This window comes from Morchella sextelata, assembly GCF_020137385.1.
Source record: "Morchella sextelata strain SCLS chromosome Unknown scls_21, whole genome shotgun sequence".
NCBI lineage: Eukaryota > Fungi > Ascomycota > Pezizomycetes > Pezizales > Morchellaceae > Morchella > Morchella sextelata.
The window spans coordinates 1,126,902-1,142,564 of record NW_025408636.1 but is presented as its reverse complement, the minus strand read 5'-3'; the positions used below and the strand labels follow the sequence as shown (position 1 = coordinate 1,142,564).

The 15,663-nt window shown below is 47.8% G+C and overlaps 1 protein-coding gene across 1 annotated transcript; it reads left to right on the top strand.

The window, feature by feature from the left end:
- Window positions 1-11,440: 11,440 nt before the first annotated feature.
- On the top strand, window positions 11,441-14,032 carry H6S33_006864 (uncharacterized protein; the record flags this gene model as incomplete). Its single annotated transcript, XM_044838222.1, has 5 exons — window positions 11,441-11,868; window positions 11,968-12,518; window positions 12,582-13,334; window positions 13,435-13,443; window positions 13,491-14,032. The coding sequence occupies 5 exons, from the start codon at window positions 11,441-11,443 to the stop codon at window positions 14,030-14,032; spliced, it is 2,283 nt and encodes a 760-aa protein (XP_044689682.1).
- Window positions 14,033-15,663: the final 1,631 nt, after the last annotated feature.

The window sequence follows — 15,663 nt, the reverse complement described above, 5'->3', positions numbered from 1 at the left end:
GGTGAGGTTGAAGTTTTTCGCTGTCGTGGGGTAGCGTGCCAAGTGTTCAGGGCCCGCATGGTCTGTGCACTCACGGCGTGTCACTCGGTGCTCAGATGTACAGCGGTGATGTGGTGTGCTCGGTGCTCAGATGTACAGGGGTGATGTGGTGTGCGCGGTACGGGTGTGGGCGTGATCACCGTCGGTACAGTGGGATCGAAAGGGATTTCCTGTGGCAGTTGAACCGCCATCGTAACAAGAGCACGCACGCCCAAATCACACCTTAGATATATTGCTTTGACTGGACGGTATTCTCTCCCATATTGGCCACGGACAACACGGAGGACAACACGGAGGCAATGCGCCCCGACACTACTGGAATCGAGAAACCCGAAGGATGTGTAACCAAGCTTTGGGTGAGCTCTTCTCACTACGTCACTCATACCTAAACGACCTTTGCTGGCAATAGCATCCCTAGGGTCGCTAGGTATGATATCAAGAAATACAACTACCTGTTCTCTGCTACCCAGGCGTTCTACACAACTCATAGATTCCGGCACTGTATGCGGAGGTAATTATATCACCAGATATCTAGTAGGAAAACACAGATTTGTGGGTGTGGCGTGAAATGGCTACAGGTTAATTTCAGCTTTTTATCCCTTCGTCTGGCAAAAAATGCTGCCCACCCCCCCCCCAAAAAGCAAATTTTATATGTGGCTTTACTAACAGATCCCGTTATCTCTCTTATCAAATAATAGATCTCCCATACAAGTCTAATTCCTGTGTTATAGGGTGGGCAGCATTGCCAGACGAAGGGATACTCCAAGCGTTCAACGATGAATCCTGATAGCTGCATCTTACACTTGGAATCCAATTCTACACGCCCCCACAAGTATAACTATCCTGTACGCTATTAGCCGTTCCTTAACCGTTAATTCTCAACAACCAGGCCCTGACATAGAGCAATATCCTACGAATGCTTAGCCATATCCAACCATTAGGGGAAATATAGCGACACTTCCTACATATTCATCGGAATTCAAAATAATGCCCACCCACCGCTTCCGGATAGGTACAGATTTACCGCCAGCTTCCTCTTCCACAACCAAGCCACTTTCAACGCGAGACAAAATTTTCCTTTGTAAAAGAGCCACAAGCCAACCGACAGCGCGCACATCAAGCCCCTCCCCCCCCCCCACGAGATCCCAAAATCATTACTCCCATCAAAGCCGCCTCACTTTTCTCTATCTTTCAGCTCGCAAAAAACCGAAGACCGTTGTCATGAACAAAGCAAATAACCCTGACCCCCCCCCCCCAAACCACTTTCCAAAGTCACATAACCCTAACCCTATCGATAGTTTTACACCCCATGGCAGCCCATATCAATTTGACTCCTGTGGATAATCCACGCAGCTAAGCCTCTCAGCTTTATTGATGGATCTCTCGTCCGACTTCTGTTAACACATGCCTACTGTCCCAACTACGGATAACGAGTAGGGTGTAGTGATAAGCGAGTGATATCCCATGATTAGCAGCGAGTTGGCTCAGTGATCGGATGAGGTACTAGCGACGTGTACTCCCAAGCTTAGGGCGTAGAAGAAAGAGGTCGTTCCCATCGTTAACGATGAAGGTGAGAGAGATAAAAGCGCGCCAAAAACGCATGAGACCTGGATTTATATTTCGTCAGTGGTGGAGCAGAGGATTGGAGACACACATCCAACAGCGTCTCCTCCCCGATTACAACTGTAGACCAATGCCCTGTCGGAGTGGAAAATCCTATCGCAGACCCTACGTCATATCTCCCACCGGCGAACGACTTATTCAATAGCCCAACCACTCATTCTTGGCGCGAGTGATATTTCATGACTCCCTCCAGCTGGGTAACTGGACTGTTATCACCAGGACCCGTCTCTTGGTCGTTTGGTTTTGAATCCGCATACATACATGCATAAAAACGACACGGGCATCAGCGACGCCGGTACGCCCACAACGACAGCCAAGCCCAGGACGCCCTCCAACCACCCATCTATCCTTAAAACACCTTAGCTACCTCTCATCCTTCAGTCCCTTCTCTCTCCACCATTCACAACGTAAGCTCGTCTGGCAACTGTCAGCTGCCGACTTCACGCTTCCCCCTCGCTCCAACTCTGATGTTGTTTGCCACGACATCAGCTGGTCCTGTACACCCTCTCCTCCAATCTGTGTCTTAATTTACCTCAATCTGACATGTATCACCACTTTCTTCAACCTCTCTCTAATTTTCACAGTCCCGTCCTCCTCCCACAAAGAAGTCGCCTCACTAATGTTCTCGTCCCAAATCGGGCCGACCCCCGCCGCTCAGGCTCCGAACATCCCGAACTCGGCATTAGGAAAGCCAGGATGCACCGGCTCATGGCTCCCACAATCAAGCTACGGCCCGATCCCACTCTTCCCGTAAAATGTTGCCCCCGCCTCCGCACCCCATCCCATCTCCCAGTTCTAGTATCGCGTAGTTAATCTCAGAGACCTAATCTAGCGATGTGGGACCTGAACTTGACAAATAACGTTACTAATTGCCGTCCCCCAGGGCTGTCGGCAGTTCTGATCGCAGAGTTCCACGATCAGGAACTACATGTAGTCTTTTGCCACAATGCGGGGCGTAAGCTACCCCGCAAATTACCAACCAGCCTAGTCCTTGTGTCCGCAACCATCAGAAGTGACCGGTCTTCTTCGGCAGCACTCTGCGGTAGTCCGTATCAATAATTATAGATACGTGTTCACTTCTTCTGTGTTTCCGAGTTAGTAGTTTCGCTACTTTCTCCTGTCTCCAGCATAGGAAGTCCTTCAGAGAATACTAACCGCTGACACGCAAAGCATCCCACCGGAACTGACCAATATCTTCGGCTCTCGGGTCTAAAGACTCAAGAAGACCCGGTATCCTAGATATCGACACAGACTTAGATGTAAAGGCGATGTCGGCACCGGTATATCGTCCAAGGAGAAACACCCCGAGGCCTGCCAAGGTCCAACTATCCAGGCCAGTTGTGAATTTGGAACACTAGCCATATACAGCAGGTAGGATGTTTTGAACACTTGAAGAGTTCGTACCCTCACGGGAAAATTATTACCACCGCAAAATGATTATCCGAGTTACCTAAGACCTCTAGTCATTGATTTCATAATATTATATCTACTTTATACGGTTAGTAACTCCCATTTACTTGAATCTAACGATTTAGATGAATACTAGAGAGAGAAACACCGAGGATAACCGGCGCGATTTTCCTACTTTTAATACTTTCCACGGACGTCGTTATCCCTTTGTAAATTGTCATACCCAATAAGCCTTCGGAATTCTTAAACCTAGCTCGACCCAGAGGACAGGGACTGGGATAGAGCTGTTTTTCAACGAAAATGTGAGCGGGTGTTGTACCAACGGGTGCGAATTCAGGAACAACATCTGCATCCGCTCAGGTTTAGCTCCTTGTAGGTTCAAGACTTTAGAACCATGCCTTCTCGGGTATCCCCGGCCATGTCCCTGGGCACTCATTGACAGCCAGAGCTCGCATCTATATCATCCTCGGGGACCAATATTCAGCTCAGTAATTCCACAAGATTCTGAGCAGCAATCGAGGCTAAGATAGCATCTACTCTCTGATAATCACAAGCCATCGGAACTCCAAGCTCGAGAATATCGATATCGAATGTGGCCGTCATTCCACTCAGGTTCACTTTATTAGGCAACCAGCCCAGACCGCAAGGCTAACGCCAGAACGCTATATGCTTACATATCGTGCTCGTCCGAACGCTGTCAATTATTGATCTTGTGGATCTCTCTAGACCACAGGGTGAACTCAAAGCGACAGAATGGACAGTAACGCAGTTCGGAAGAGCCCGTTTACCATATCGCGTGTAGTCATTCATTGCCATCTTTTCTGGCCACTAGAATGGTGATAGAATGTCGTAGGTAATAAGGTATTCACATTCAGCAACGCCTTTATTTGACTGGCGTATCCGGAATTGTTTTAAAATCGACGTTGAATCTGGAACCCAGTATGCGGCGGATTTCATAACCCCGACCCCACGGGATCCAGTTACTCCCGCGCGCCAAGGGCCAATGATCATAAAAATGTATTTTTTTTACCTCAATTTCTCGTCGGCCTAGGTCTCACACGTCATTAGCCATGAACCAACACTTCTACTTCCCGGACTTTCTATTCTCTCCAGGCTTACCTATTCTTTCCCAAATGGATCACCTTTACCGCGGCCTCAACCCCCGCCATTGGTACTAATGGGAGAGAATAGATACACCTTGAGAGAATAGAAAATTCTGGCAGGTCATCATGCGATACCACGGGAACGAGGGCTTACACCATCGGATTAGAGTTCCTTCAGATGACTTCCATGGCCATACGTATAGTATACTCCAACAGCTTCTCGATGGATTTCAGTCTTTCCCACGCAATAATACCGGGCATCCGAATCAAAACCTAGACATACACGAACATTCACCCCAATATACAAACGCGGAGAACCTTTTTCACTGTATTTTAAAGCAAACCCTCTCAAATGCTCCTGCCAGCTCTAGAAACATCATGGGTTGTTGATGAGCATGAGATGGCGTCCGGAATTCCTGGCAGGACAAATCCCAGGACCTAACGAGTCCTATTTGCAGTTTCAACAGGACTAGATTTCGCGGGATAAGACCTCAAAATCTCGTGATACACTCCAGCACTCATGGTGATCTATAAACGTTTTCAGTAAGGCTTTATAGAGTTTGTAACATATCATTACCGTGTGAGTTCTAAACCTATTCATCTTGAGTATGGGTCTGCTACTCTTAAGCCGCATTCTCTATCAAGTATAGGATACCGATAAGCTATAGTAGCCAGGGTTGGGTTTCAACTGTCGACATGCTCTAGATATTATTGAAACACTTGATCATAGTGTGATCTGTTGTTCTTATTCAGAAATCGTTTGGAACAGATAAGTCCTGGTTCGGCAACAGGCCAAAACGGAGTTCAGAGGGGGTGAAAATTCGGCTTCAAAGACCCATTTGTTAGGCCCCGACTCCTGGAAATTCCGTTTTGGCTCGTTACCAAACGGGCCCAAATTAATAGGACCCGTGACCTTGAGAATTTCTCTATACATCGGCAACAACCTGAAACTTGACAGCACCGACATTAAAAGGGAATACAGAGGACGGAACTAAGCCAATATCACGCTCGTCTGGTCCCGTTCTCTCCGGTATCCCGAATTGACGGTGTTCTTGGCGAGAGCATCTGTATAATTACGGTTATATCGCCTCAATTTTCAAGGTAGGTGATTTGCGATAATCTATGCACTTCAGATATCATACTTGCAGCAGCAGGCAGTGATTCACCGCGCCTGAAATTAAGGATGTCTAAAAGCCAGGGTTAGGGTTAGCGTGTCGTGTCTACTCGAGTGATATTTTGTGATTCATCCTGCAACGCCACACACAACTCTGATTCGCTTGCAACAATTCACAAGGTAGGTAAGAATACTTCGGCAAATTGCTTCAGACATTTCCAGAACATACAAGCGAATCTTGATAGTGGGGGTACGAGACACCTCCAGGCCAGCATTTATCCCGCCGAAGTGCATGCGTGGGACAGATAAAATGAAATTTAGGGTATTTTCGGAAAGAAGTTCACCGCGTACCAGTAAGTTTTGTTTCGCCGTCTCTGGACGCTTGGACCACTAGTCTGTGCTGTCTCAAGGAACTTGTTTCGGCGCCTAGAATGTCTCGAGAGACAGGCAGGAAGTCTCACCACAAAAGTCCCGAGACATTTTAGTTGCATCTTCAACACTAGGCTGTTCACGATGCCGAGGCAGGCACCTTGAGACAGACCAATCGATGCGTTTTTGTTTAAAACGATGATGGCACTGTTTTCAAAAATCTCGGGATCGCTACCGCGAGACACCGCAAGGGCAATCCACCCGACCCATTAAAGGCCAGACCGGGCCAGGCCAAGGGAAGATAGGTCAAGTGGCGTTTATGCTCATTGTCTAAGTCCCGTAAAATTGGTTCCCTTAAGCCGTCTATGATGATGACTTCCTGCCAGGATAAAACATTACGGCAGTTTTCGGCAAATTCTCTAAAATGGCCCCACGATAAAGGTCGGCGTTCACTGATAGACATGGGTCTCTTTATGGTCATGAAGGATGTCGTTTATCGAATTCTTTATTTTATGATGATTTAGATCAAAGAGGCGGATAATCCTTGTATTTAGGAATCTTGCAGGAGCCCGGATCCGAGTTTTCTCTGCATTATCGGCTTTGATATATCATTCGACCGGATGAGCGGGGTCGTGCAATCCTTCACATAGGTTCAAAGAATCAGACGCACAAACCAATAGGTCTTCTAGGCAAACAGCAAAGTATCCCACAAGTACTCTCAACTCCCAGGGTTAGGTCTCAGACCTCAAATGCTGCTGCTGGAACTTTAACACGAGGGTCAACATCACCCCCCCCCCCCCCATGCCAGACTACGTGTATTCTGCGGGGTTTATTGAAACCGAAAGATACATTTCTTGAAGTAGGCCTGTTCAATTCAAAATAACTCCATCCCTCCTGTGAATAAGTGGTTTGGATCAGGACGAGATCCTGTAACTATCACGCCACGGGAAGAGTGGTCAAGTTCCATTCGTAATTCACAAAAAGGCTTATTATCCGTCTAAGTCAATTAGTCCACGTATTATTTCAGAATAAGAGTAACATTAACATTGCCTCATATATCAGAAGTCTGATAGGGGTTCTCTGGGTTCTATGATGGTATCAGCATGGACACCTATGCAACATCTATAATTATGAATCTGATTTCTGTTGGGTGCTTCTATCTTCCGGAAGAGCTGCGGTCAGCTCATCGCCGCATCATAGATGCACCTGGCTATTTAGATGCATTGTAATAAGAGATTCTAGGAAGGCAAGAATTGGCGAATTTCATCTGGGACAGTCAGGGTTACCAGAAAACTCGGGACTAAATTTCATCCCCTGAAAGAAAAGGGATATCTCCAAAAAAAAAGCCCGTATGTACCGGACGGAGGATGTGATCCGGTGCCTTATGGTTTTTCATGTTGGGTTGCGACTGTACAAGTCTCAGACGGACATTGCGCATTTTGGGGTATGCAGCTGTCTGAACTTGACACATCTGACGTAGATGCACCTGTAATTCAATTAAGGTTGAGAACACCGTGTTGGGAAAATCATTGCTGTAGTAACGTGGTAAGAGCCCAATGTGGAGTTTTGACCACCTACAACCTACAACCTACAACCTACAACGTGCATGTACTCTTCTATCACAATAGAAGACTTCTTTCATTTTCAATCTGCAAGATACGGTAATTTTACGCCTACCATCTTCCCAACTACACCCCGGTGATCTTTGTTCTCAACAGCCAGTTTGGCCTAGCTAGAATCGGGATCTACCAGGAGAGGATATTCCTCGTCCTCACAAACCAACTCGTTAAAAGTGAAGAAATGAGAGAGGCCACAGATAAGCTCTCTACTCAGATAATGGGGACTGGTGGACCTGAATTGGCTCGATCGCCTACTCACTTAATAGTATTACTGTTAGTCCGGCTAGTTGACACCTCTAGTCGTCGATCACCAACGTAGGGCACTTACCTATAGCTGGAATCATTTCTTTTGCCAGCTGGAATTGGTGTCCTGTTCGCTTTGAACCCTTTATGACCCGTCGATTATGTAGCTTATGTGATAGCTGCTCAACCCAAGCACATTTGTAGATCACGCCAATTATACCAGTGAAAGATGACAGCTGGACATTGCCGCACCGGATTCGTCGTCTTGCTGTTACTCATTCCAAAGGCGGTTGCATCCTGCATAAAGCCCAATGGCATCTTGGAGTGATATTTTGCGGGCAGCCGAGAATGATCCAGGAGGTGGAACACAGAAATCTATGGCTCCCGTACCAGTGCAAAGTGTTCATTACGATCGACTTGATGTCTCGATGTAGCCCCCGACATTCCTTTTCGCGCCCTAGTCCATTGAGGTGTGTTGATACTGAAAATACCATGGCGGATATCCGCATATATTACATGCAAACTCCAATCAATCCATTGTGAAGGAAGCGATTATCATAGCTATAATCAGCGGAAGTCCACACAGGATGCTTGAAATTACCCCGTACTCAACCTGACGAGGCAGATACAACCGTTAGTACGTACGACTATCTTATACGGAGGCCAGTATACGAGGCCACAGTGATAATCCATGATCCAGAGGCGAGTTTCATACACCATCTTTGAAACAGCGACAGAATATCTTCTAGGGACTACATGATTTATCCATCATTGGTTATCTGCGGAGCTTCCCGGCTTGGCACATAATCCTTATTTCGACACATGTCGCACAAAAGATCCGACATAATAAGAGACATGCTTTGCATCTACTGTGCATCTAACAGGCCCTATACGGTCACACGGGAGATCCGACATCGATTAGAAGAAACATTGCACCGCTTTTACAGAGACACGGCTGGAAACGCTCCTATCACCTTTGGTCTCTTGGGCAAGAGTACATGCCCACGGCCCAAGGTGTACATAATTGGGAAACTTTCCCAATAAACACGGTGCCACCACCTTCTCGGCGAGCACTCCGAATTCTCACGGCGGTATGAATCCTTTGGGATGCTTGGCAGCAGAGATTTCGATCTTTAAATCCTTGAATTCGGGGAGCTTGGATCGAATAGGCTTCTTCTGGCCTCTGCTAGGACATGCCTCAAGCACCCATCCCTCTACATCTGCCAACCAGCGCGGCGATACTAGGCATGCATGCAGCTATCTCTCCCACGAAAATCTTTCTGCCTTTCTCTCGCTCCAGGATCGACTGGCAACCAAGCAACCAGGATGATCCTGGGGGGTCGAAGAAACTAATCAGAGCGAAAATATAAAAATCTAGATGTCAATACCGACAGCTCGTACAACCAGGTCAGTCTCAGACAATGCAAGATCCCGTTAGGGGCTCCCCGGTGTAGAGAATCATTGGATGGTATGCGGATCGAGGCCAGTCGTTGAGTATCGTTTAAAGTGTGATTTATCTCTGACTGGTAAAGACTTAACGTGATACACGCAGGTCTCAGGAGGGGGGCTACATGAGCGAATCCTAAGTTTAAAGTAAATACGGGGTAGAAGAATGGTGGGAGAAAAGAGAAAACGTATAGGGATGAAACAGTTGACATCTTCAAGCAAGATCTTTGAATTTTTTTACTTGTTCACAGGGATCCGAGTTGTCTCCAGTAGAGAACCCGGTGTGTTGCCTTTTGTTGTTTTCTAGTTCTTTTGCACGTTCCGATTAGAGTATACTTCAGCTACTCAGTAAAATAACGAATTCTGGATACGTAGTGTTGATTAGTTGATATTTATGGCTGAGTTGGGGGCGGAGGAACAGCGGATGATACAGAAAAAGCATTTTCAATACTAGCATCGCCGACCTCAAGAGCTACCCTGGAAAGCAGTAACGTGGCTTGGCAAAACTAATAATTGGGGTGACTTTTGTAGATTTGACAGAGCCCCCGCAGCATCGGAAAAAAGATAAAAAGGAAGAATGTCTCTTTTGTACCTTATCTCATGGATCGGTTGTGAACACCTTACAGCCCATAGGATACCAAAAATTTAATGACAGAAGTGGGACTTGAACCCACGCTCGTTTCCGAACCAGGAATTGATGTTAAGATTAAGACCTTAACCTGGCGCCATAACCAACTCGGCCATCCTGCCTTGAGGCCTTGAGGTCTCGCCTCGTCTAGAAACGTTTTTTTACCAAAAATGTTGACGTGTTCACTATTGACACGTATATTTCTATCCGTGACGCTTATCCGGAATAAGCTAGTTTCGGTCTAAGTAAATTCTTATAGTCGGTAAAAGGTTGTTCATATGAGACATTCGTTCTTTGTTTCGAACGTCGCCGGAAAAACTGGTTCTGGTTGTGGCATTCGTTCTTTGTCCTTGCTACATATGGTCGGTGGCAATGTCCAGAGACATCTGTCTTTGTTTCGTTTCTATTGGCCGTGAACGCATTTGGAAACCGGCCAAAAATCGTTTTAACATCAAGTAGGTCCTGCAAAACAGCGTGGGGGAGATGTTCAAGAGATATATCTTTTTCTTTCCCTGACTGTGTTTGTTACTGTACTTACTAATTCTGTCAGTAGATAGAGTACTCTGCATGTAAGATCTCGTCCTTTAACCACATTAGTAACCTGCATCTCCTGATGAGCAGGTCATCCTTGCACACATCATCTCAACCGCTGCTTCCGCCAAAATATTCGGGGGTGGAATGGACATGGTGATGGGTGATGCCATCCAGGTCAAACCTGGAAGTCGGAATCCGAATGGTTGGACGGTACTGATTGGGCAACGTCCTCCCGTATACGTCAGCCTCCGTCCGAGAGTGACATATCATGACGCGCACGGACCACGCCGACTCCGCACTCGGTGGCAGATCTCACCACCAGTCAGATCACCAAGATCTAGGAACGACTAATCGCCCGCCGCTGCACTGCACGCAACCAAGCAAGAAAGCAACCAAGCAACCAAGCAACTCCGGCCTCCGGCACAAACCTGGGAATTTCGTTCGTGACTGCACACGGCCTCGTCTGGGGGGGGCTTGAGCTTCAGCCACCAGATGGTTCGGTGCGCACCGGGGGGAGACATGCCACAGTTGGTTGAGTTTTGAAGATAGGACCAGAGAGAGGGAAAAACCGTCATGGCACTCTGCAAGAGAGCGGCTGTAACAAAGTCGAGATTGTTCTTATCGTTTGCTCTATCGCTGGGGAACAAAGGTAGATATCCGGTTGGGACGAGAAGAGGTGGCTCATGAGGCTGTCCAGAATCCTGTTTTTCACCCCCAGGGAAATCATTGATCATGCCGAGTGACACGTCATGATTTGTCTAATAATAGTGTAAAAACCCGGGGTTCCCTCAATGTGATGTGAACTGCCGATAGGTTTCGGAAAATTTTCACACTCGGTAAGTTTAGCGAAAGACAACTCATCCACTGGGAAACAAATGGTATTGTTTGTCTGCTCAACGCATCTAATTGACAGCAAGGCAGTGGCAGTGTTGGGCATTGTTGAGAAGTACTGTCGAACAGCGAACGCCAAGTCCCAGCGCAGAGAGGCTCAGCTGAAACACCTAACCCTGGACCACATCATCGAATCACGCTTTGAGTATTAAACGTTAAAAGACACTGGGAATCTCGCTTATCTTCCCTCTTCTCTTCTCCTCTTCCCTCTAATCCTCATCCTCACCATCCTTATCTCATCACCTTTTTATCCCTTTGATACTGGTTATCCAAAGGGCACATCACTTTGCGTATTACTTCCCTTTTGTTTGTTGCTGTTGCAGTGAGTATTCCCTCCCAATCTTATCTTATCGTCGTGAGTAGTACTAGTAACGTTTGCTAACAATCACCTAGTAATATTATTATCCCTTATCGAGCGAAGATGTCAGGCCTTCTTCCCCATCCTACGGGAGCCCGTGATGGTGGAGAGACAAGCAGCTCTAATGTTAAACCCTCAGAGAATGGTGCTGGTTCACCGCTCAAACCTAGAAAATCCTCAGACCGGAGGATAGTTTTTGGAACACCAACCTCGCAGCTTTCCAGCACTACAGATTTACCCAGCCAGGCCAAACCAGACGAAAGCAGGCCCAATGTCGGTGCTTATTTGGGCATGACACCTGTGAGGGATTCTGTTGGAAACTTGCTACAACAGCAGCAAAACCGTGAGGAGGGTACTCGCTTTTCTGAAGATGTTCAACGTTATCCGCCGCCGGGCCACGAAAGTGCTCAGCCGGACGAGAGAGATAGAGAGGGGGAAGGGAGGACAAGGCATCGATGGAATTCTGCTCGATCCAAGTTTGGGAATGTGTTGTCAGTCAGACACAATCTTCGAGACACCCTGTCCTCAAGAAGCAGACAGAATAGCGTCATGCCCAAGGTGGACCATCTGATGAATGAACTTAACTCAAGGGAAGCTTTATCCAGAGATAACCTCAATATGTCCTCACATCAGGGCACAGGTCATCATTCTCCAGCTCCTCCGCACCCGACTGCTGCCACATCTTTGGCAAGCACAGCTCCACCACACGTCCCGGAAACATCCTCTGGGAGCACAGCCAAACACTCCAGCCCGTCGAGATTCTCGAGCAAATTGGCATCATGGAGACACCATCACCGGAAAGGACGAGGTAGAGAATCGTTGGAAGAGGAACATGAAGGGATCGAGTTTACAGCAGCAGCTGAACAGCTTAGATCGTCTTCCTCACCTCCTACCCAGAGATTTAGGACTCGAGTCAATCGATTTTTACGGTCTGGAAAACATCACGCAAGCTCAACGGCATCACCTGCTTCGAGTGCTGCTGCTGCTGCAGGCTCCGAGCCTGGACACCCAGAATCACTATCCACCCGCACTCCCGCTCATACGCCCCCGTATGTTTCCTCAGGACAGTCGTCTACAGCTCGTGGCTCCAGCCATGGATCCGGGTTTAGGGAAGCTGTGCGAAGAGGGGTCGCTTCCGCACGTAGGAGGGTATCGGTGCCATTTTTATCAGTACCTCTAGCTTCTAATGATGTGTCTGGTACAGGGACCATTGAAACCGAACCCCCGGAAAGACCACAAACAGTCCCGCTAGAAAGACGTGACGAGAGCAAGGGGGCTTGGATTAGTCCTGGCGGATCTGAGTTTGCACTCAATAGCAAACCAGGACGCGATTTCCTTCCATCCGAGGCAACGAATGTGGAGCCCAACTATGCCGCCCCACCAAAGGTCACCGAAAATTCCACTCCGGATGGGTGGCGAGAGAGAGATTTTGAACAGGTTTCCATGATACAGTCCCCTCCCCCTTTGTCCCCCCCAGGAATGGAAGAGTCGCCGCCGATCTCTCCGTGGATAAAGGCATCAGATGGAACAAAGGAATGGTTGAAGTTGACTTCAGAGGAAACTCCCTTCTTTCTACCGGAGATCGATCCAATAGCCCCGCTTTCAGTTGGAGGAATGGTGAATCGGGAGTATTCTATGACCCCGAAACGCTCCAGTGGTGGGCAGAATCTCTCGGACATCTACTGGGCGGTAGAGCAGGGCTCGGGTTCGAACAGAGTTGACGAAGGGCAGGCTATCGACAAAGGAAAAGGAAAGGCTGTGATGAGCGATACTGACCGCCTTGAGCTCCCGGGGAATAGTCGTTTTTATGTGGACACTAGTGGAAAGTCGATAGAGGTTCTGGAAGAGGAGAAGAGAAGAAAAAGCAGGGATACTGGCATCATGGGTCTTGACCCGGAAGTGAATCACCGAAGTGATGCCCCCTCAGGCTCGGGCTCTAGAGTGGAAGATGAAGACGGTGAGTTTACCTATGCTTCTGCGGTTCGTGAAATCGCAGGGCTAGATAGATACCCTAAACGTCCCTCTCATGATGATGATGCCAATTTGGATGATGTGAGTGTGCCCGAGTGTGATTATGATTTTCCACTCCCGAGTTTCCGCTTTAGTATGCTAGCAGAGCCATCACCATCATCTAACGAGCCGGACGCGAGTCCCTGCACAGCTTCGTCGAGCTCAACAGAACAGCCATCCGGCTCAACGCCAACATTTCCACGCCTAGCCTCGACACACATGCAGGCGGCCACCACCACCACCGCCTCCACCGCCACAACAACACGCACTACGACCGCCAGCAGCACGAACCCTTCCGCTTCTTCTTCTGTCTCCCCTCCTAATATTTCTCCCTGCCAGTATCAGATGTTATTGAGCTCGAAGAGACCTTATCTATTTGTGTTGCAGGAACTTTCTTCAGGAACATATGTTAAGATTACGCCGCAAAGTAGTTCAAGCCCTGTTTCCAGGAGCATGAGCACTGTGTCTCGGAGTTATCCTGAGACACCGGCGGCGAGTCAGACGAGTCCTGGACCTGCAAGGAGTCCGGTCAGTGTGAGGTTTCTCAATACCAATGGACTTTTGGCTTGCAATGCGGATGAAAACGACGAGGATAGCGATGACGAAGGAGTTCTGAGCGAAGGGAGGGGGGGAATTAAAAAATAATGTATAAGGATGTGTGGACGGATTTGCTTGGCTCTTGTTTGCTTCAACGCGAGCACTTGGCGTGCAATAGTGGGGAAGGGATTGTTGCTGTTTCTTTCCCTTCCCTTCCGCTTTCCCTTTGCGATTTTCTGTGGCCGCGATTGGGGGATCGGTATGGATCACGCCGCAGGACGGATGTGAATAGAAGTACCGCCTGACAATGGAATGTGGGGTCACAAACTGCAGATCTTGGCAATTAATGTGATCGTGAGTGATATCTGGTGATTGTCGATGCTGGGTCAACGACATGGTGTGGTTCTCAGTCAGCTCCTTCAATGCTTGTATCAAAGCGCATTACACGCCTATCTGGCCTTTCTCTCTGTTTTCCCATTCCTCTATCACATCTTCTCTGCCACCAATACCCCACCTTTCCTTCCATCTCATACTTTTGATCCTGTATGTTCCTCCCCAACTACCGTTGATTGGGACCTTGGCACCTTTCAGCTGCCTCCTGTCTCGTTTCAGAACGGACATTCTCTCCCTCTTTGAGTCTTATTTTCCCTGTTATTGCGGTAAGGTATACATCTCCACACAAAGAAAAAGAAAAAAACGAAAAAAAAGGGTACCGATGAGGGTTAGGGTTACAAGTCCTTCATTTAAGAACACGAACGTGTACGGTTAAATAACGAATAAAACGATTTTTTTATGAACAACCCGCTAGCTTGCGGCGCGTAGCTGCACGCAAACTGTGAACATCAATCTGCTGTAAAACATATATCCGTTACTTTAGTAGTTAGCTGCTTTCTTCCACTCAGTAGAAAACTTACATCTGATACACCCATCGTCTTACCCCGGATGTGACAGGGGGGTTGTGTTCTCTGGGGGGATAGAGATGAGTGGCCCACCGATGTGATTTTGATCGAGACTTGTGCTTTTAGCAGCGGACCACTGGTACAAATAACCTGGGGGGTGGGTGTGGGGTGAAGAGTGGGGGGGGTGGACGTGAAGTCATGGGTCCCTTGAAAACAGATGGCACAGGGTTAGGGTTGACTTGAAAGCTGGGTGATCGACTGATTGATTGATTCGTCCCAGTATGCCTTGAAAGTTGGCAGGATGAATGGTGTTTTTCTTGAAGGATCATCATGATGATGATTTTTTTGTTGGGAAGTGGTGTGTTTTTCGCAGGAGTGGTGTTTTTATTATCCGAGACTGTGAGAAGTGCGCAATGCGCGCAATGCGCGCAATCTCGTATCTGTACCTACATATTCGCTCTCGGTATGACGTATTCGGGGCTGTGCTCGCTCGTAGTCTACTATCTAGATGAATTATAGGATTGGTATAATCGCTGGTGCACTGCCCTGCCCGCACTTTTTGGTTGCGGGTGCGGTTGCGGTTGAGAATGCGGCCGAGTGATAGTGTGTGAATGTGTTTCGGACGGGGGTGATGTGCGCTCCAAGCGTTATGAAAAAGGGCAGTATGAATGTGCACTGCGTCTTGAATAGACGTGTCGGTTTTTGAAAGATTTGGGATGTGATAAATACTCTGGAGGGATATCTGTTACTGAGGATATCTATCAGTCTGTCAGTTACTCCTATCAAGCAAAACACACTATATATCATTCCCAAGTTAAACCCCATTATCAAAATAATCAA